Source organism: Neolamprologus brichardi, chromosome 20 (genome assembly GCF_056152115.1).
Source record: "Neolamprologus brichardi isolate AB-2024 chromosome 20, ASM5615211v1, whole genome shotgun sequence".
In the NCBI taxonomy this organism is placed as follows: domain Eukaryota; kingdom Metazoa; phylum Chordata; class Actinopteri; order Cichliformes; family Cichlidae; genus Neolamprologus; species Neolamprologus brichardi.
Window position 1 is genome coordinate 31,503,608 of NC_142123.1, and position 20,639 is coordinate 31,524,246.

The 20,639-nt window shown below is 41.7% G+C and overlaps 1 protein-coding gene across 1 annotated transcript in view; it reads left to right on the forward strand.

Moving 5' to 3' along the window:
* The window catches only part of grm6a (glutamate receptor, metabotropic 6a), a 33,473-nt gene extending 14,557 nt beyond the window's left edge, over positions 1-18,916 (forward strand). The window contains exons 8-16 of the mRNA XM_087834431.1: positions 5,642-5,781; positions 5,881-6,003; positions 6,457-6,721; positions 6,809-7,044; positions 7,135-7,296; positions 7,402-7,551; positions 13,260-13,400; positions 13,487-13,602; positions 18,319-18,916. Coding sequence (XP_087690557.1) covers positions 5,642-5,781; positions 5,881-6,003; positions 6,457-6,721; positions 6,809-7,044; positions 7,135-7,296; positions 7,402-7,551; positions 13,260-13,400; positions 13,487-13,576 — 1,307 coding nt within the window. The 3' untranslated portion in view covers positions 13,577-13,602; positions 18,319-18,916. The remainder of the gene's footprint in view (positions 1-5,641; positions 5,782-5,880; positions 6,004-6,456; positions 6,722-6,808; positions 7,045-7,134; positions 7,297-7,401; positions 7,552-13,259; positions 13,401-13,486; positions 13,603-18,318) is intronic.
* Positions 18,917-20,639: the final 1,723 nt, after the last annotated feature.

Genomic DNA, 20,639 nt, shown 5'->3' on the forward strand with positions numbered 1-20,639 from the left:
CAGCATTCACACATCTACAGTTCAGTTTTTGCCGTTGTATCGCCAGTTTTGACCAGAAAGAAGCTACAAAAAACTCTGTTATCAGAATCAGAATACTTTATTAATCCATAAGGAAATGATGTGGTTACAGGAAGACAATAAGAACAGCAACAGACTGAACTAAATGAAATAATACAGCATATTACAAAGTTACTGAATATAAGAAACAGCTCTGATACTTACAAATAGCTCAATTAGAAATATCCAGAATATTACAGAGATTAAATATACATTATTGACATTTTAATCTATTTAAATGCTGCATAAATGCGTTAACGGCAACTTTAGTTTAATTTTCAAGAGGAGTTTCACATTTTTAACCGTTAGCATTTCATAGATATGCAGGATTTCACTGTCCCAGTGAAGGAGTCTCTGTGGACCAACATCCATCCATCCAACATCCATTCTCTTCCATGTATCCTTATCGGAGTCGTAGAGGGGCTGGAGTCTATCCCAGCTACCACAGGGTCAGGGTACACCCTGGACAGGTCACCAATATGATGCAAGGCTAACACAAAGAGACAGACAACCATTGGCACTCACATTCACACCTGTAAGCAACAGAATGAATCAACCAATCAATCTGACCCCATCGATGGTTTTTATTTTTTGTTTTTTCAGCATCTCTACATCTACAGAAACTCCTCAGGACCAGGTTTCAGACTTTTTTTTTTTCAAGCAACTGAACAAACTGTTCCTGTTAGACATCAAATCCATATTTTATAAAGATGTGAAGCTGCAGCAGCTGGAAGACCGAGAGGATTTAATCTGTAACCACCGGAGCTGCATGCCACAAAGCACGCCAGTCTCTCTCTCGCATTCCTTCGTCTCCCTCCACATAAACTTCATCTTCTTCAAATCATCAATATTTTATCATTTTAGTTCTTATTTATGGTTCTTTGTGATTTTTAGGAGATTGAACTTTAAGAAAGGCGGATTTTTGGTTCTGTTAGACTAGACACAAACCTGAACAGGGACAACACGACCTGCAGACAGACACCTGGTGGTCATGTGATCTCTGAGGCCCTCTCATACTAATATTGGGATTTTTCTCTATAATGAAAATATTGCATCATAAAGAGCAACAGAATACGAGGAGCAGTGTTTTGAGTTCATGTTCTCTTCATTTAGACTGAAAGTTGCTTTTAAAGGAGAGCCTGGTGATATGTTGATATATTCGGTTATTACTGTAACCTCGGTGTTATGGGCAGCGGGTGCTGAAGGGAGATTGCTCTGATTTTTCAAGTTTTATTTATATAAAAAAATACAAAGTGCCTTGAAATCATAATAATTCTTATTTTTAACAGTTTAAGGTACTTTTTATTGTAAAATCGAGTCTTTATAACATTATTGTGAACAACACAATGATCGACAATCCCATTTGAGGAGCACTTGGTAACACTGGGGAGGATAATATTATTACATTGAAATCTATGTAACTATATAATAATAGGCAAGAAACTGGGGATAATAATGTTAAAATAAATTAATGCCTTTGAAGCAAAACCAGTTTTTATAGGATAGTAATATATTTAACCTGCTAGCAATAAAATGACAATATCTTTGCATAATGTGCAAATTTTTATAAAGTGACTCGTGAAGAGTCAAAGTTTCACATTTATATCTAATTCCATGTTAATAGCCTATTAAAGTAAACCTCAAGAAGAATGATGATAACCTGGAAACACATGTGAGTTTATTTATAATTCCCTGGAGTCTAAACAATGCAAAACTTCATTGTTCATTCTTAATGTGGAATTAGACAGAAACAGGACCACCATGCATGTTTTCAGTTAATATCACACAGTGTTAAACACATTATTTATAATGTTACTTTCAAACAAAAAATACTACTGCAGACATAAGGTAGGATTTATTCAACCATTATTACATGGTAATAATATCTTGAGCCACGGGGCTCAAGAGTTGGGAGTTCGCCTTTTAATCGGAAGGTTGCCGGTTCGAGCCCCGGCTTGGACAGTCTCGGTTGTTGTGTCCTTGGCCAAGACACTTCACCCGTTGCCTACCGGTGGCGCCAGTGTCCGGCAGCCTCGCCTCTGCCAGTGCACCCCAGGGTGGCTGTGGCTACAATGTAGCTGCCATCACCAGTGTGTGAATGTGTGTGTGAATGGGTGGATGACTGGTTGTGTAAAGCGCTTTGGGGTCCTTAGGGACTAGTAAAGCGCTATACAAATACAGGCCATACCATTTATCCTAATATGGTATCAACCAATATTATGCTCATACTATGAGGTTATTGCCACATGTCAATATATAGAAAATTACCATTTTATTGCTGGCAGGTTATTATGTTGTTACCAAAACATCATTATACTCCTACAAACTGGTATTGCCTTACAGGCATTCATTATTACCTGTTCTTACCCAGTTACATACATTTCAATCTAATATAAAACCACTAAACAGCTAAACCCACTGATGATGCAAGATAAATATTTGGATATTACTTTGGCAATTTCCAGTAATTAAGTGGTAAAAATTGTTTCAATTCTATTACTGCCTTGTTTCAGCTTATTACCACACTGTTACCATGTTATTACCAAGTTGTAATGGAAATTAAGAGGACAACACGTTCTGGATCAGCTGGAGTTCTCTATCTTCTGATCGCTGCGTGGTTCGGGTGTTGGTTTAATTTCCACAGCTGGTTTTTGTTTTTATTCAGAGTCACGGAGATAATAAGTTAATGCACTTTGCCTGTTTCCCCCGTGGACTCGGTCTTTCTGATGTACCGTGTGTGTGTGTGTGTTAATAATTAAAGGATGCAGCTGCTGAAAACTCTGAAGAAGCTTTCTGCTTAAAGGACGAGCGAGAGAGTTGTGAGAGTTGAGTGAATGTGCTGCAGTTACAGGCAGTAAAGGTAGTTCTGCTCTCTGAGATCTGCTGAAGTATTCAGGATAAAATCTGATTTAATACAACCATGAATTTCTGATGTCTTGTCTGTATGCACAAATGCAAAAAGACCAGCAGGTTGGCTGGTGTTGGGATAGACCTCAAGAGGAGCTGCAAAGTTAAACCAACACAGAGCTACAGTGAGGTAATCCCAGCAGGAAGTCCAGCTCTGTCAAACTGATCCTTTAAATCCCTCCACCTGAAGCTTCAGTGTTCCCTTTGGGTTCATTAATATGTTGATTCATTCTGTCCTACTGTCAAACTGGATTATGTTCCTGCTATTTCTTTCAGCTCGTTGATGTTGATGATGACTCTGACCTCTTTGCCAGAGGTTTCCTTAGCGTCATGGATTCTTTTCATTTTACTCAGCATGTGTCTGGTCCCACACACACCAAAGGACACACACTGGACCTTGTTTTTACTTTAGGTTTAAACATTGATTTTATTTGTACTGAGGACATTTTTATTTCGGATCATCATTGTATTCTTTTTAATCTGTCCTTTCATTTGTCCCTCTCTCCTATTCGACATGTGGTTAGCTCTCGCATCTTAACTTCCTCTACTGCTGTTAAATTTTCCGATGCTTTTAATTTAGTTTTATCTCCTTATAAAGATGTTCATTTTTTAACAAATCTTTTTAATAATCATTGTCTTTGTATTTTAGACAATGTTTGTCCTGTCAAAGCTAGACTAGCTCCGGTTTCAAAGTCATGTCCCTGGATAAATGACAGCATTCGCTTCTTAAAGCGTTGCTGCCGTAAGGTTGAGCGTTTATGGAGGAAAACGCATTTGCATGTCCATCTCCTTCATTTAAAGGACCTTTTAGTCTCTTTTAACACTTCAGTTCGAGATGCGAGGGCGGCCTATTTCTCAGACTTAGTGTCTAAGAGCAGAGGTAACCCTAAGGTACTATTCGACACCATTAGTGATATTGTTGCTCCTGCTCCACATGCTGTCCCAATTTCATCAAATGAAGATTGCGAAAAATTTCTTTCTTTCTTCGTTGAAAAAGTCAGTAACGTGAGGAACAATATCTCTCCTTCTGTGTCTCTCTTGTCTGCTCCAACTCAAGCTAGGCCTGTAATTTTAGAAAGATTTTTACCTGTGTCCTTACCTGAGCTGGTCAAGTTAGTTAATTCAATGAAAGCATCCTCCTGCTTTCTTGATATTTTACCTGGATCTTTGTTTAAAAATGTCTTTCAGTCTATTGGTCCCTGTGTGCTCACAATTATCAATACCTCACTGGTTTCTGGTCAGGTCCCTGTTTATTGTAAGAATGCTGTCATTCACCCACTGTTAAAAAAACCTTCTCTTCTTAGTAGCTACAGACCGATTTCAAAATTACCGTTCATTTCTAAGATTTTAGAAAAGGTTGTGGCTAAGCAGCTTATAGCTGTTCTAGATAAATACAGCATTCTGGTTAAATTCCAATCTGGCTTTCGTAGAGCTCACTCTACTGAAACTACACTTCTTAGAGTCTCCAACGACATTTTGATGAGATGTGATGCAGGAGAATGCTCCGTTCTGTTGATGTTGGACCTGACCTCCGCCTTTGATACTGTGGACCATCATATTCTGCTAGATAGGCTGAGACACTGGGTGGGTATATCAGGAGCAGCTTTGGACTGGTTTGAATCCTATTTGCACGAACAATCCTTTTCTGTGGCTACCTCTAAGTACAGTTCCTCTTCTACTTTTCTTGCCTATGGTGTGCCACAAGGTTCAGTTTTGGGGCCTTTATTGTTCTTACTGTATTTACTTCCTCTTCAACACTTATTGAGCACTTTTAAGGACATTTCGTATCACTGCTATGCAGATGATATTCAGTTATATATCTCCTTTAAGCCCCGTGATGTTTCCAAGCTACAGATTTTGCACAAGTCCATAGACTCCATTAGATGTTGGATGGCTGGAAACTTTCTTCAACTTAAATGAGGAGAAGACTGAAGTTCTTGTTTGTGCTCCTAAAAATGTTGTACCTAGTGTTATGGAAAACTTGGGTCCACTTGCTACATTTGCAAAACGGTCTATCAGGAGCCTTGGTGTTAGTATTGACTCAGCTCTGACTTTGGATGCCCATGTAAAATCTTTGGTTCTTTGGTTTTGACCTTGACCTTCAGGGCTCTACATGGACAAGCACCAACATATATAAGTGAACTTTTCCATCCATACATTCCCAGCAGGTCCCTGAGGTCATGTGACCAGGGCTTGCTTGCTGTCCAACACACGAGGCTGAAAACAAAAGGCGACAAAGCTTTTGGAACTGTGGCCCCCAGATTGTGGAACTCTCTCCCTTTGAGCCTGAGATCTGTGGACTCAGTGGTGGCTTTTAAAAAACAGCTAAAAACCCATCTTTTTAAACTTGCTTTTTGTTGATTTTTATTTTTAGGTTTTAGCTTCTGGGAAGCACTTTGTGATTTTTATCTTGAAAGGTGCTATATAAATAAAGTTTTACTTACTTACTTACTCAGGTCCACGTCCATGTGAGAATGACCAACTTTTAGATAAGTGTCCTAACTAGCTACACTCTGAGTTGTTGGGTCTTTAACTGTCTTGTCCAGCTTTCTATCAGCCAAATAATGTAGTTATTGTGCAGCTGGGTGTAGCTGCTGTTTCCCCTTAAAGTGGAGATGCCACATGTGGCCTCACTGAGATGAGCTGTTAAAGGTGACGTGGCCTGTCTGTCTCGCAGGAAGTGCTGGTACGAGTGTTTTGTTCAACGAGAATGGAGACGCTCCTGGACGCTACGACATCTTCCAGTTTCAGATGACCAATCACAGCCACCCCGGCTACCATGTCATCGGCCAGTGGACCAACAATTTGAGAATCAATGTAAGAAGAGTGAACATGAAAATACTCCTGCTGGGTTTTAGTGTTCTGTCTTTCTTCGTGTGGCTGTACGCCTCTCTCTTTCTTCCTGGGTGTCTGTAGCTGGAGGAGATGCAGTGGTCAGGAGGGGATAGATCCGTTCCAGAGTCCATCTGTAGTTTTCCTTGTAACCCAGGAGAAAGGAAGAAGATGGTGAAGGGGGTTCCTTGCTGCTGGCACTGTGAGGTAAACGTGCAGCATGCATGCATCTTTTTATCTGAATTCTGAGAATTTATAATTAATTTGCTGTTTAGATCATCTTCGCTTTATCTGTGCACTATTATTAAATTAGGAACATCCTGTCTTAGAGAAAGCCTGCAGTTGATGCAAAAAGTTGCAGCAGAAACTAGAAATCCTATGTCTCTCCTATATTAGCTTCCTTTTATTGTCCCAGCAAAATCTGACTACAGTTTAATATAACATCACTCTGCTGACATGCAAAGCCCTCAAGCACTAAGCTTCATCAGTTTTCTTCCTGTTAAAAATATTTTTTTTCCCTCACTGGCACCAAGTGTTGCACAATCACTGGATTCGAGTTTGTCTTCTAACCTGTCTTTTCTCTGATTGCTTGAACGTTGTGCTTCTAAAACCGATGACAGTCGTTCTTCAGGCTAAACAGTTTGTCTCCCCTGTCTGCAGCTGTGTGATGGGTATCAGTACCAGCTGGATGAGTTTAACTGTGAGACCTGTCCGTCAGACATGCGGCCGGTCCCCAACAGAACCGCCTGCCGCCCCACTCCCATCATCAAACTGGAGTGGAACTCTCCCTGGGCCCTAGTGCCTGCCTCTCTCGCTATGCTCGGTATCCTGGCGACCAGCGCTGTGGTTATCACCTTCATCCGCTTCAATGACACGCCCATTGTCAGGGCGTCAGGGAGGGAGCTCAGCTATGTACTGCTGACAGGTGTGTATCGGTAATTACATCATCAGCTGTGACGATCAGCTCTGAGGGTGCCGTCACCTATCCACCCTTCTCTCTCGCTCGCTGCAGGTATCTTCCTGATCTACCTGATCACCTTCCTGATGATTGCGGAGCCAGGTGTGGTCGTTTGTGCATTTCGGCGCCTCCTGCTGGGCCTCGGCATGGCCATCACCTACTCTGCCATGCTGACCAAAACCAACCGCATCTACCGCATCTTTGAACAGGGCAAGAGGTCGGTGACCCCGCCCAAATTCATCAGCCCCACGTCCCAGCTGGTCATCACCTTCATCCTCGTCTGTGTCCAGGTGAGTCCACAGGCGCCACATGACTTCCTGTTTCTGCTTATAGCATCTCCTCACGTGATTCCCACTTTTTGTTCTCTGTGCGCGCGGCAGGTCCTTGGTGTGTTTGTGTGGTTTGGCGTCGTCCCCCCTCACACCATTATCGATTATGACGAGCTCCGCCCTCCGAACCCTGACCTGGCCCGGGGCATCCTCAAGTGTGACATGTCTGACTTGTCAATCATCTGCTGCCTCAGCTACAGCATCGTTCTCATGGTAACACACTGACCTGTAGCAGATACGTCAATGACCATCTCATAGAGCGCAGATTCATCGATGTTGCTAGGCAACCTTTATCAATCCTGCTTGTTTCGCTGTTAGGTAACGTGTACGGTGTACGCCGTGAAGAGCCGTGGCGTTCCAGAGACGTTCAACGAAGCAAAACCAATTGGCTTCACTATGTACACAACCTGCATCGTCTGGCTCGCATTCGTGCCCATCTTCTTTGGTACCGCACAGTCCACCGAGAAGGTAAGAACCAGGCCAAACCGAGCCAAGCTAGGTCAAGCTGCAACCAGAATCAGGTATATTTAAGAAGGCACGTACAAAAACATAGATATAATCATGTGACCTCACTTACTGGTTTGCATAGAGCTGTTTTGTGGTGGAGTGCATTACATACACACACTTACACACAGTTAATGCTGAGTAACGTGACGTTCAGATGCTGGAGCTTCACTCACCAAAACTAGACTGCAGACTTTTTAGAGTTAATCACCAGTGTTGGTCAAGTTACTTGAAAAAAGTTGCTTTACTGATTACTTATTTTCAAAAGTAATTATTACTTAGTTACTTAGTTACTTTTTAAAAACACGATTTACAACCTGAATAGGTGATAAAGTGATAGATCTTTCAGCCCAATTCTACTTTTTCTGCATAATCCATCATACAAAATGTAATCAAATGGAAAAGTCTCTTTTTAAAACTTGTTTTATTAGTTTTAATCTTTTAACTTTATGCATCAAGCAAAAATTTAATTATATGCAACATTCACTGACTGGAAGAAATTAGTTTAACATTTAAACCTATTTTCTGCACATTCCAGCACATAAAATAAAATATTTTTTGTGTGTTTACACTCAGTCTCTCAAATAGATGCAAGTAAAACACAGCAGAAAATAAATAAAGTCAAAGACTAGCGGTCCTGTTGCTCTATTTTCACCTGTAAAGCAGGAGTGGGGTAGGCGGAGGTTTACCCTGGTGCAGGTGTGCAGCGGTCAGTTGAAGAATCCGCGAGTTTCTCTGTGAGTTTCCCATTACGTCGTAGCTACTCGGTGCTTGCTTGGACGTTTAGGGGTTTTTTCGCTGTAAAAAGAAGTTTTCTTCCCACGCACAACGGACACTAATGTTTTTGTCACTTTTTATGGAATCAAACTCAAAGTAAGGTCAGTACTTCCACGCTTTAAACGCTGCACGCTCATACTCTCTCCCGCACTCGATATATGATCCATTGTTGATCTGCACACAGCTGTTGTCACGAACGTCGCACTCGCTTACGTCACTGTCATGAGACATTCTCGCAAAAAAAATCACGGTTTTAGTAACGCAGCGTTCCTACGGGAAAGTAACGGTAATCTAATTACCGTTTTTGCAATAGTAATCCCTTACTTTACTCGTTACTTGAAAAAAGTAATCAGATTACAGTAACGCGGAGATTACAGTTACTTGCAACGCGTTACTGCCCATCTCTGTTAATCACACAGCGTTATTTTATCTGTTAGATGATGACATTAAGAATGCTCCACAAGACACCGACAGCACAAATACAGTGAAGTGACCCAGTTCACTGGCACATATTAGCTGAAGTTCAGCAGAGAGTCTGAGCAGATGTGCTTCTAAAATGCATAATGTATTAATAATATGTAGATCTTTGAATTACATAAAAATAAAGCCACCATACTGCTGTTACAGTGGGGGGAAAATAACCTTACAAAGGCGTTTATGTAGCAGGTTGTAACATGTTTATTTCTGATCTAATTTCCTGTTTGTAGAAGACGATTCACTTTTGGACGCAGCCTCTGGTGGACATTCAAAGAACTGCAGTCAACTTGGTCAGACTGTTTTGGTGCTGGTGCCTCTGTGAGCGTTTTTAACGGACTTATCAGACAAACGCATGTCCATGCAGGAAGCCTGTGCTTTGATTGGACAAATTAGTTTGATTTTTATGCACTAATTACCAAATATCAGTCTAACACACAGGGTTCGAAATGTGAAAGGTATGGCTGACATCATATTGGCTTCATCTGTTATATGCATCAATAGATCCTCAGTTTTTCTTGTGACAGACCGTCAGGGAGATTAAACTCAGCAGACACATAAAAAGTCTTTTGATGCTAATATAAAAAATGCATTTCTTTACTCTCATTAACAAATAACCTGAAACGGTGAACCTCGTAGGATCTCGTTAATCTTTAAGGAGGAAACCAGGAGTCACTGTTGAATTCTGGTGAGCTGTGCTTGAACTCATTTCTGAACTCGTCCTTCCTGCATGTCCGCAGTAGGACCTTCATCATCACGCTGAGGAAGGTCATGTGATATAATCGCGAGCTGTGCCTAAACGCTGGGCTTATTTATTTACAGCCACGGGAAAACACAAATACATCCGCACCTGCAGAGCGACGAGCTCCTGCTTTTGTTTCCTGTGAGGGGAAAATTAAAACTGTGAATTGACCCAGAAATGTGGTGAAAGCGGGTTTTAGTGTTTGTGGTTTAGTCTGAGCTGAGGGAGGGACGAGTCTTTAATGCTGCAGATAAACCGGAGCAGAATTAGACACAAAGTGGAGGCATTTCCAGGCTGAGAGGGGAACAGCTGGATTATACAGATTATGGACAAACACAGGACGTAATTATAGAATAACTTTTTTAAACCAAAGTTACAAAGAGCTCCACCAAACAGATAAAAGAGACAATAAAAGACTAAAATAAGAGGAAGGAAACAGCAGCGTTAGAAAGAAGCACGTCCAGCAGATTTATCTCAGAGCGGAGAGGAAACCACAGGGGAAGAAGAAAAGAGGCTTCTGGGAAGAAGAGATTTAACACGAGTGCAAACATAAAGATACCGAGCAGACCATCCTCGTGTGTTTTTGCTTCTGCTCTTTCCACTTTAATAGCTTGGATCCTGTAGCCTGAGGTCACCACTTACTTTCATGGTAGCAGCACAGTTTGCAGTCCTGCTGAATGATTTGGTGACATGTTGTCTGCATGTTGTGTGAAGCTGTACAGCTGACCACAGCAGCCAGTCTGGCAGGTGTTTCATTAGACCTGCACTGGGCAGCTGAAAACCAACCAGAGGTGCCAGAAACAGCACAGAGGTGAAGCACGAGCCAGATTTCCTCCACACGGGAGTGTCGGCCCGAACGGAATAAGCTGCTGTCACCACGGAAACCGAGAAACGCTAAAACTACATTAAGTGTTGTTTGTTTGTTTGTGTAAAATCCAGGAAAGACTGTGCGATATTGTGGAGGAGCAATCACTAAAATTAGAATTAAAATCCTTCCGCCTCCTCCTCTTTTGTTCCTCCTCTGCTCCTCCTGCCTCACTCTGATAACATTCAGTCCTCCTCGCTCCTCGTCTCTCCTCCTCCTGCCTCAGAGTCGAGGAGTGACGGATGCTGGATGGAGGAGAAAATAAAAGAAGCTGTTTTTATTGTCGTCTTTTTTTTTATCTGAGGCCGAGAGAACAAACACAGAGCTGCAGGAGGATTAACAGAGGGAGCGTGTGTGGTTTTACTCTGACTGTGGGGACATAAATCTGTTTACACACTGTGGCCACTCGCCTCTCTTCTGGAGACAAAAACAGGTTCCTGTAAATCACTGCGGTTCAGCAGTAAGAGTGAAGGTCAGACCCCAGAAAGCGAATCCAGCTTAGTGTGATATCGTCTGAAGTGATGGAAGCACAGCTGTGTGGTTGAGGGAATTAACATGTCTGCAGGAGTTCACACGCACTTAAAGCAACACGATGGAAACTTGCTGGCACTGTGTTTGTGGGTTTGTGCGTGCTGCAGTGTGTGTGCTGTATGCAGTGTTGGTCAAGTTACTTGAAAAAAGTAATCAGTAACTAATTACTGATGACTTCCCCCAAAAAGTAATCCCGTTACTTTACTGATTACTTATTTTCAAAAGTAATTATTACTTAGTTACTTTTTAAAAACACGATTTACAACCTGAATAGGTGATAAATCGATAGATCTTTCAGCGCAGTTTTATTTTTCTGCATAATCATCATACAAAATGTAATCAAATGGAAAAGTCTCTTTTTAAAACTTGTTTTATTAGTTTTAATCTTTTAACTTTATGCATCAAGCAAACATTTAATTATATGTAACATTCTCTGACTGGAAGAAATTAGTTTAACATTTAAACCTATTTTCTGCACATTCCAGCACATAAAATAAAATATTTTTTGTGTTTACACTCAGTCTTTCAAATAGATGAAAGTAAAACACAGCAGAAAATAAATAAAGTCAAAGACTAGCGGTCCTGTTGCTCTATTTTCACCTGTAAAGCAGGAGTGGGGTAGGCGGAGGTTTACCCTGGTGCAGGTGTGCTGCGGTCAGTGGAAGAATCCGCGAGTTTCTCTGTGAGTTTCCCATTACGTCGTAGCTACTCGGTGCTTGCTCGGAAGTTTAGGGTTTTTTTTGCTGTAAAAAGAAGTTTTCTTCCCACGCACAACGGACACTAATGTTTTTGTCACTTTTTATGGAATCAAACTCAAAGTAAGGTCAGTACTTCCACGCTTTAAACGCTGCACGCTCATGCTCTCTCCCGCACTCGATATATGATCCATTGTTGATCTGCACACAGCTGTTGTCACGAACGTCGCACTCGCAAAAAAAATCACGGTTTTAGTAACGCAGTAACGCAGCGTTCCTACAGGAAAGTAACAGTAATCTAATTACTGTTTTTGCGATAGTAATCCCTTACTTTACTCGTTACTTTAAAAAAAAAATCAGATTACAGTAACGCGCCCATCTCTGGCTGTATGTATTTTATGTCCTCACATGTCTCTTCCTTTCTTTATTTTTTGCTTCCAACAAGCCAGAGTTATTTCTTTAAACTGGTCTTGAACCATCGCTCTTCAGGCTTTCTGAAGAGGTTTTTCTTTGGACATTCGCTGCTTTTTCTCTCATTTTCAGTCCAGTTTCTGTACCTCATTGTTTTTTTATTCATTAAAGATCTTAACGTTGACCAATGAATCATTCAGGCATAAAAAACTCTCTCTATGGAAGTGTAGTGTCTACACATAACAGGCACTGCTACTAACACACAATGTACTCACATTTCTTTAGCTGAATCCAGGCAAAATGGCAGAGATAACAAAGTTTGATTGGCATGAAATATTATTTATGCACCGACGACGTGATTCACAAAGAGGTTGTAGCTGAAAACGTGGCATATCTCAGCACTCAGTTCTCTTACAAATGTGAGGAAACTAAACAAGTAGAGGACAAAAGAAGAAGTGACAGGCGTATAGAAACATCTACAGCAGATGAACATATCTGAAAGTCTGACACGGGACATCTGAGCCGTCAGTTGATCTGTCTACTGTTCGCTGAAGCCTCAGGAGAAAGCGAGGCAGGAAGAAGCTGAGGTACCAAATTATTCCTGAAGACTACTTAAGAAATTACAGAAAGCTGCCTTGGAGATTTCAGCATGTCTTGAAGAACAAAATTATTCATAACAAACTTTTATTTTCCAGCTTGTCAGACTTTCAGTTCAGTTTTTGTCTTAGTTTCTGTATTTCCATCTATGTTTCCTGTTTCACATGAAGCATAAACTGGTAAACTGCACAGCAACACCCAGTACTGTATTACACCTCCGTGTTGCAGTGTGTGTTTTTGCATATTTCACAGGTTCACCAGTAAAACATTCGAATAGCAAACTGGTCGTCCAGTCGTGACCTTTAAAAAAATGTCCCTTTAAGCCTGATTTGGTCACAAATTGATTGAAATCCTTCTTTTCAGGCTGTTTCAAAGGCTTACTGAACTCCGGGCGTTCACCGATATCCCACTGAGCAATTTTCTGCTGATTAGAGTTCTAAAAAAAATCTGCCTCGACCATGAAAAGTTTAAAAAATCGTGACTGTTGGTGAATCGGCTGGACGTCGGGGTTGCTAGAAGTCAAAGTAATGAATTTGCACAGAGGTTACCCGTTCTTCAGCATCAGCCTCTCTTTCCACAGCTGTTCATCCAGACGGCCACTCTGACCGTCTCCATGTCTCTCAGTGCGTCCGTCTCTCTCGGGATGCTCTACATGCCCAAAGTTTACGTCATCGTTTTCCATCCCGAGCAAAACGTCCAGAAGAGGAAGAGAAGCTTCAAGGTCTGAGAGCGTCTTCGACTTCCTGTCGTTGTCATTGCTTCCAAGTTGCTGTGTTGCCTCACAGTTGCTGTGTTGCTGTGTTGCAGGCTGTTGTCCAGGCTGCCACATTGTCTCAAAAATCTCCAAGTGACAAACAGAACGGAGAGACAAGGATCGAACCTGACAGAACGCAGTAATGCTGCAGTAATACTACAAACTAAAGGTACTGAAACTACAAACTGTACACACTGATGATGCCTTTGTTTGAGATGAGTCTTAAATGTGGGATAATTCGAGCTCCCCTTTATTGCCATTGGTAAACTTTTCCACTATTTAGCTTCTTCCTGTCAGCGCAGTTTGTTCGGCTTATGAGGCATCTCACAGCGCCCTCTGGTGGTGGCTCTTTTGCTAACGCAACAGTGTGGTTAACCTTCAGCAACTGCCCCTCTAACACCAGTGTTGGATGAGTGGATGAAGCTGTCCACAGAGGCTGAGCCTTTTTCATTTACCAGGCTGTTAGGTCTCCTAACATGTGAGTTTATGATAATTCACTCATTTTTAGAGGCAGCTTCAAGTGGCCATTAAAGGAATTGCAGTTTTTTGCACTTCAGCCTTTGTCTGGTACTAGTAAGAGACGGGCAGGATGTGAGGAAACACAACCCTGAAGCTGCGATGACTCCAACACTCGTGAATTTATTCTGCTGGTTTGCTGTTAGTCCAAGACTCCTGCGTGGATGGCAGGTGGAGGTTACATGTGTCTAATGAACAGAAGGCAGACGACTCCTGGCTCGTGGAAGCCGCTGCAGATATTTTTGGAGCTTCTGATGAATATTTCAGCCGCTGGTTAAAGATTTATCTTGATGTTAACAGCTGAGGTTCTTTGTCCTCAGAAGCAAGGCACTAACGGGTGGCGGTTCAGTTCCCTGTGGAACAGTACAGTGAGCGTCTTATTCCTCTTCTGTATTCTCTGCTGGCTGATGCGACTGCTACCTTTCTCCTCGGGGAAAAGCACCAGACTGTTGGCCACAGGGTGAACTTAAGAGAGCAGAGGAACACCATCTTTACACGTCCAGTGGTTTCCAGTATTGTGTTTGATTACCTTTCAACTGTTACACAACTCTGATTGTTGCTGATAAAGAGGTTCTGTTGCTTCTAAATTGAGGTTTCATGTTTTCAAATTTGAAACCCTAATCGATGGATGCTCCACAGCTGAGCTCGCATTCACTTCAATACAAACTGCACGTTGTCCATGTACTCAGCTCCTAAAGTACATTTCTGAAGGCAGACCATAACGCAGACACAAAGCATGAATAGAAAGGGATGCCAACACAGAAGATGGGTGAAGTGGAGCAGGAAGGATAAAAAGTGATTTAAAAAATGCATTTTTCTGCATTTACAAGAAGTCGTAATTACTGCATCTTCTAGTTTTTTTTATTTGCTTCAAACTTTGATATATAAGTTCAAGACATTAAGATTGAAGTTCTGTTTTTAGTATCCAAATGTTGCAGAAAAAAATCAAGACTCATCAGACCAGGCAACGGTTTTGAGCCTTCTATTGTCCAATCAGTGGTCCCCAACCCGTCCGTGAGTCGTTTGGTACCGGGCTACGTGAGGCTCGGGGGGGAAATTTATGGTTTTCAGGGTTTTTATCGTTAACTCGGTTTCCCTTGGTCTTTTCCTGTGTTGTAGTTGTGTCTTATTTTGAAAGAAGTATTTACACATTACCATAGCCAGTGTTGGTCAAGTTACTTGAAAAAAGTAATCAGTAACTAATTACTGATTACTTCCCCCAAAAAGTAATCCCGTTACTTTACTGATTACTTATTTTCAAAAGTAATTAATTACGTAGTTACTTAGTTACTTAGTTACTTTTTAAAAACACGATTTACAACCTGAATAGGTGATAAAGCGATAGATCTTTCAGCCCAATTCTACTTTTTCTGCATAATCCATCATACAAAATGTAATCAAATGGAAAAGTCTCTTTTTAAAACTTGTTTTATTAGTTTTAATCTTTTAACTTTATGCATCAAGCAAAAATTTAATTATATGCAACATTCTGACTGGAAGAGAACACAGCAGAAAATAAATAAAGTCAAAGACTAGCGGTCCTTTTGCTCTATTTTCACCTGTAAAGCAGGAGTGGGGTAGGCGGAGGTTTACCCTGGTGCAGATGTGCCGCAGCGGTCAGTGGAAGAATCCGCGAGTTTCTCTGTGAGTTTCCCATTACGTCGTAGCTACTCGGTGCTTGCTCGGAAGTTTAGGGTTTTTTTTCGCTGTAAAAAGAAGTTTCTTCCCACGCACAACGGACACTAATGTTTTTGTCACTGTTTATGGAATCAAACTTAAAGTAAGGTCAGTACTTCCACGCTTTAAACGCTGCACGCTCATACTCTCTCCTGCACTCGATATATGATCCATTGTTGATCTGCACACAGCTGTTGTCACGAACGTCACACTCGCTTACGTCACTGTCATGAGACATTCTCGCAAAAAATCACGGTTTTAGTAACGCGGTAACGCAGCGTTCCTACGGGAAAGTAACGGTAATCTAATTACCGTTTTTGCAATAGTAATCCCTTACTTTACTCATTACTTGAAAAAAGTAATCGGATTACAGTAACCCGTTACAAGTAACGCGTTACTGCCCATCTCTGACCATAGCGACCAGAGAGCATTAAGGGGCAGAGAGCAGGACGTTACTCTCAATGTTGTTGGTGCATTTCAGGAGGACGCTGCTAATAAAGTTACACAATTACACCGTGAATTCGTGTTTATTATTATATTTACAAAATACCACAGTTTTTGTCTCGGTCGTATCGTTTTATTTTGTTGTATTTATCCGCGACACCTTAAAGGCTGTCTGACATTAACCCGGTCCGTGGCCCAAAAAAGGTTGGGGAGCGCTGCCTTAAATCACCTATCTTCATTTTCAGGCACATCGATTCTTAAGATTAGGAACTGAATCTCTAACCAAAAATGTCAAAAGCTAAAATGACTTTACTTTTATGAAACAGGAAGTTGTGATGTTTTACAGTGTACAGAGAGTGTGAAGTGTAAAGCCCACATCAGTCAGGATTTATGTTTGTATCCTGCAATTGTCTCAAACCTGATTGGCTGATATCCAGTTTGTTCTTAATAAACAACAGCACGATGTTACACTCCCACCACCTGGCAGTAAATAGCAAATGTTGTAGCACTAAACTTTTAATAAATGCCCATGTTTGTTTGTTTTTCTAATTTTGTAATTTTTGTTGAATAAGAGATGTGGAGTATCTAAGGATCTTTTAACACTTCATTATGTGTCACTGGTAGGTCGTGATCAGCTGTTTGCAGGTCGGACAGAGAATCAGAGCAGGCTGGGTGTAACACCGAGCACATACCAGTGTGTGAATTCAACAGCTAGGTTTGCTCTGCCCTTATAAGACATTCAATCTGGTTAAGTGGCGACATACTGTCAGTCAGATATGGGTCACTCTTCTGCTGGTGTTTTCTACAGCTTTAGTCAGCAACAACAGTGAGAGAGAGAAATGCATCAGCTACGTTTCAAGTATTAGCACACTGCGTATAATAAACACCAATATGTGTGTGTGTGTGTGTGTGTGTGTGTGTGTGTGTGTGTGTGTGTGTGTGTGTGTGTGTCACCAAGATTAAAGAGTGCAACTAAACCAAAACTAAAAGCACCAGATTATTTATGACAAAGCTGAACTTTAAAATGTGTTTGCAGCCAAAACATCTACAGGAGGCTGTTGCACCACCTCAGTGCAGCCTGGTGGTTTTGTGTGGGTAGCTCCCGAAATGCACAAAACATTTCAGCCTTTCAGCACAAGTTACATCCTGTAAATCTGGAGTTTTATAGTAAATGCACTGGAAAGACGACATCAAACCAGCTTCTGCTTCTTGCAGTCTGTTCAGTTTGTAATGGATGTGAAACTGCAGAGAAAAGTAAACAATGGAAAACTAAAGATTACTGATGATTTTAGCTCCGCCAGCTAAAGGCCTGCAGGTATCACTGGGTCCAAGTTCATGTCCTTGGAGGTTCATATATGGACCACGTGCTAGTCAGTGGTACCCTGACCGCTGTTAGGTACCAGGTTAACATCCTCACATTACTGTCAGTCATGGGTCCTCAGGTCATCCTGGTCCAGGACCATGTGATGCCCCATGTGGCCAGCGTGTGTAGACAGTTCCTGGATGATTAAGCTTCTGACAGGACAGACTCTGGGATGTTATGCATCCAAATAACACCACAAACTGTACACTGTACACTCACTAATCATCTATTGTTGACTTCTACAGAAAAATAAAGAGGTTGCATATTCAGATATGTTTAGCTGCCATCAGATTAATGAAACGAGTGCATGTCAGACATAAAACTTCTTTCACCTCATTGCCTGATCGACTGCTGCTTCTTTCTGTTCAGACGTGTGCATGAGATTCAGGCATCATGTCATTAGAGGTTTGTGTGCCCACCTGCAGCAGACTTTCAGATCCACACTGCAGAGGACAACCCATCACTTTCAGAGTGGCTCGTCGCTCCGATAAAGCAGCACCAGCGTCTGCTGACTGTTCAGAGTGCAGCGCAGCAGCTGGCTGTCAGCCTCACCTGCCTTTAGTTCAAATCAATTTGATTTTCAGTCCCAAATCCAAAGTTATGTAACGCAGAGCCACTTTTTCATAGGAAGGTCAAGACCTTCGGTATTAGAGTGAAAAAGCCAGCCATTCTCCACTGAGCATCAGATTAGTGCCCCTGCTTTACAGGAGCGTTCAGGACGTGTTGTTTTTGGTGTTGGTGGCGGAGGCTGGGCCGTCACATAGGCAGGCGCTTTCACACAGTTACAAATGAAATCAAAAAGGAAATGTGAATAATAATCAGGAGGAATGGAAACGTGTCAGGTAACACGACTCAAGCACTCGTTTTTTGCTTTTTTCCCCTTAGGTAGCTGTGGACCAATCCCCATGCAGAGCCTGATGACATCATCATGAAGATCACATGGTCACACACACACACACACACACACACACACTCAGAACAACAATACACTCAAGTGCATAATATTATGTCAAAATGCAACTATCTGCTGGAGCATCAGGAGTTCCTGTGGGTTCAGGCAGAAAATCATCGCTCATCTGTGAAGCTTAAATACGAACAGGAAATGTTACAGAGACGTGCGCTAATTGGCTCAAATGATTGGCTGAAGCTTAGCATTCATCATCATGTTGACGCTCTGTTGTCACTAAAGAGATAATATCAGTGAGGACAAAAAGTCACAGTGGATCCTCTAACATCTCAGAGGTCACGCTGAAGCGCCTGTAGCCTCTCCCTTTGATTAAAGCCACACGGCGACCTTTCCACAGCTCTCAGATAACAAAGTAACCTGAGAACTTCCTGCCTGAAAACAACCGACAACTTTACAACACAAACAGGAGATTTTTGTCTCGTGGAAGAGAAAACCTGAATGGGTTAAACTGGTCTACAGTCCCGTTTGTGGCGTATCCTGTGGTCAGTCTGATTGGCTCGGCTGTTTATCCCAAGGTCCCCCCCCTGACCCCGACTTTCAGATAAAGCAACACCGGGAGCCTCATTCATAACCATTACATACGCACAGGCACAGGTAATATTTGTGATCTAAACTCTCATTTTTGAAACTAAAAATGAAACAGAAATACGACACATTTTATTTCTCACTTTCATCTTTCCAACTTATTCCTAAACACTGAAATCAGTCATTTTATCATCATTTTCTCCTGCGTTAAACCTTTCAACCATAATTCAACCAGCTTAAACTTCAAATCAAATTCTGTTTACCACGGTCACCATCACACTCCCCAGCCCTGGAGTGCAGATGAGAAGCCCAGGCTGTCTGCTGTGACTCAGAAAAGGAAAACCTGAGGACTGTTTCTTTTTTATTATTCCTTTTACACTAATTATATTTGGTGATATAGCTCTGTTCTGGGACACGTCTGCTCTTAAAAGCAAATATGTGTAAAGCCTAAAGGCAGAGAGCTAAACAGAGCAGCCACCGGTGACGATAATTGTTTAAGTCAGAAGTAGCATGAAATAGAGGTGTTGGGGTGGTGGTGGGTATCAAAGTGGCTTGCAGAGTGAGCTGATCTACTGGAGCTGCTGGCTGAGCTTGACTGAGTGGCAAACCAGAGCTAATGTTATGTCTACTTAGTGGAGTAGCTCAAATGAAATGCATTATGATGCCAGGATGTAGCAGCTGGATTCTGGAAAGACTCAGTTTTTCCCCAATATTAACCTGTTAACCTGTCAGAAATTTTCTTCACCTCACACAAAAAACACGATCAACCAAGAAAACCAAGTCCCAGTTTTAGTGGATCACAAAACATTTAATAGTTGTGAGATATTTTTTTTATTTCAAAAAGGAATTTTCATATTTTCTAGGAAATATTTAAAGACTTTTTTTGTTTAAATTTTGAAGAAATCCAATATCTCAAATTATCAGGACATTTCATTCTGTCCTGATGATTAAATCATTAAATAACTTGCTATTAAGACGGCATCATTACTGTGTATCTCTCAGTCTAGTTTGTTGCTGAAAAACCTGGCTGTTCAGAGCGATGTATAGACGCATATTAATGGAAGGTCGGCTGGAAGGTAAAGGTATGCCTGGAGAAAAGGTGCGGAAGCAACAGGGATGACCACAGCCTCGAAAAGATTTACAAGAAAAGTCAGTTCGGAAATATAAGAGCTTCACAAGGAGTGGGCTAAGGCTGGTGTCAGTGTGTCAAGACTGATGCATCAAGTCGCTCCTGAACCAACGACAGCACCATGAGCATCTTACCTGGTCAAAGGAGAAAAAGAGCTGGACTGTTGAGCAGTGGTCTGGTTTTAGAAGAAAGCACATTTTGTGAAAGTCCAATCCTGGGATGCTAGAGAAAGTCCGGGAGTCTGGAAGAAGAGGTGAATCCAAGGTGTTTGAAGTACTGTCTACTGTTGGTGGTCACGCAATGTCAGGTGCCATTCGGTTCATCTGGACGCAGCATTTTCAACAGGAAGAACATTTCTTTAGTCATCCAAGTGAGTTCTTCAGTCTTCAGCTGACTGCAGGTTTCCCCAGCGCTATCAACAGTACAGATTCAGTTGGGTGGCTGAAGCTCAGGAAGCAGAGCAGGTCACCTCCCAGATATCCTTGGACCAGATAATAGCACATATTAACAATCATGAAACTGAGCTTGTAGATTGTTAAGCAACGGTACTAGTTTTGGTTGTAAGATGGTGAGATATGTACTCTT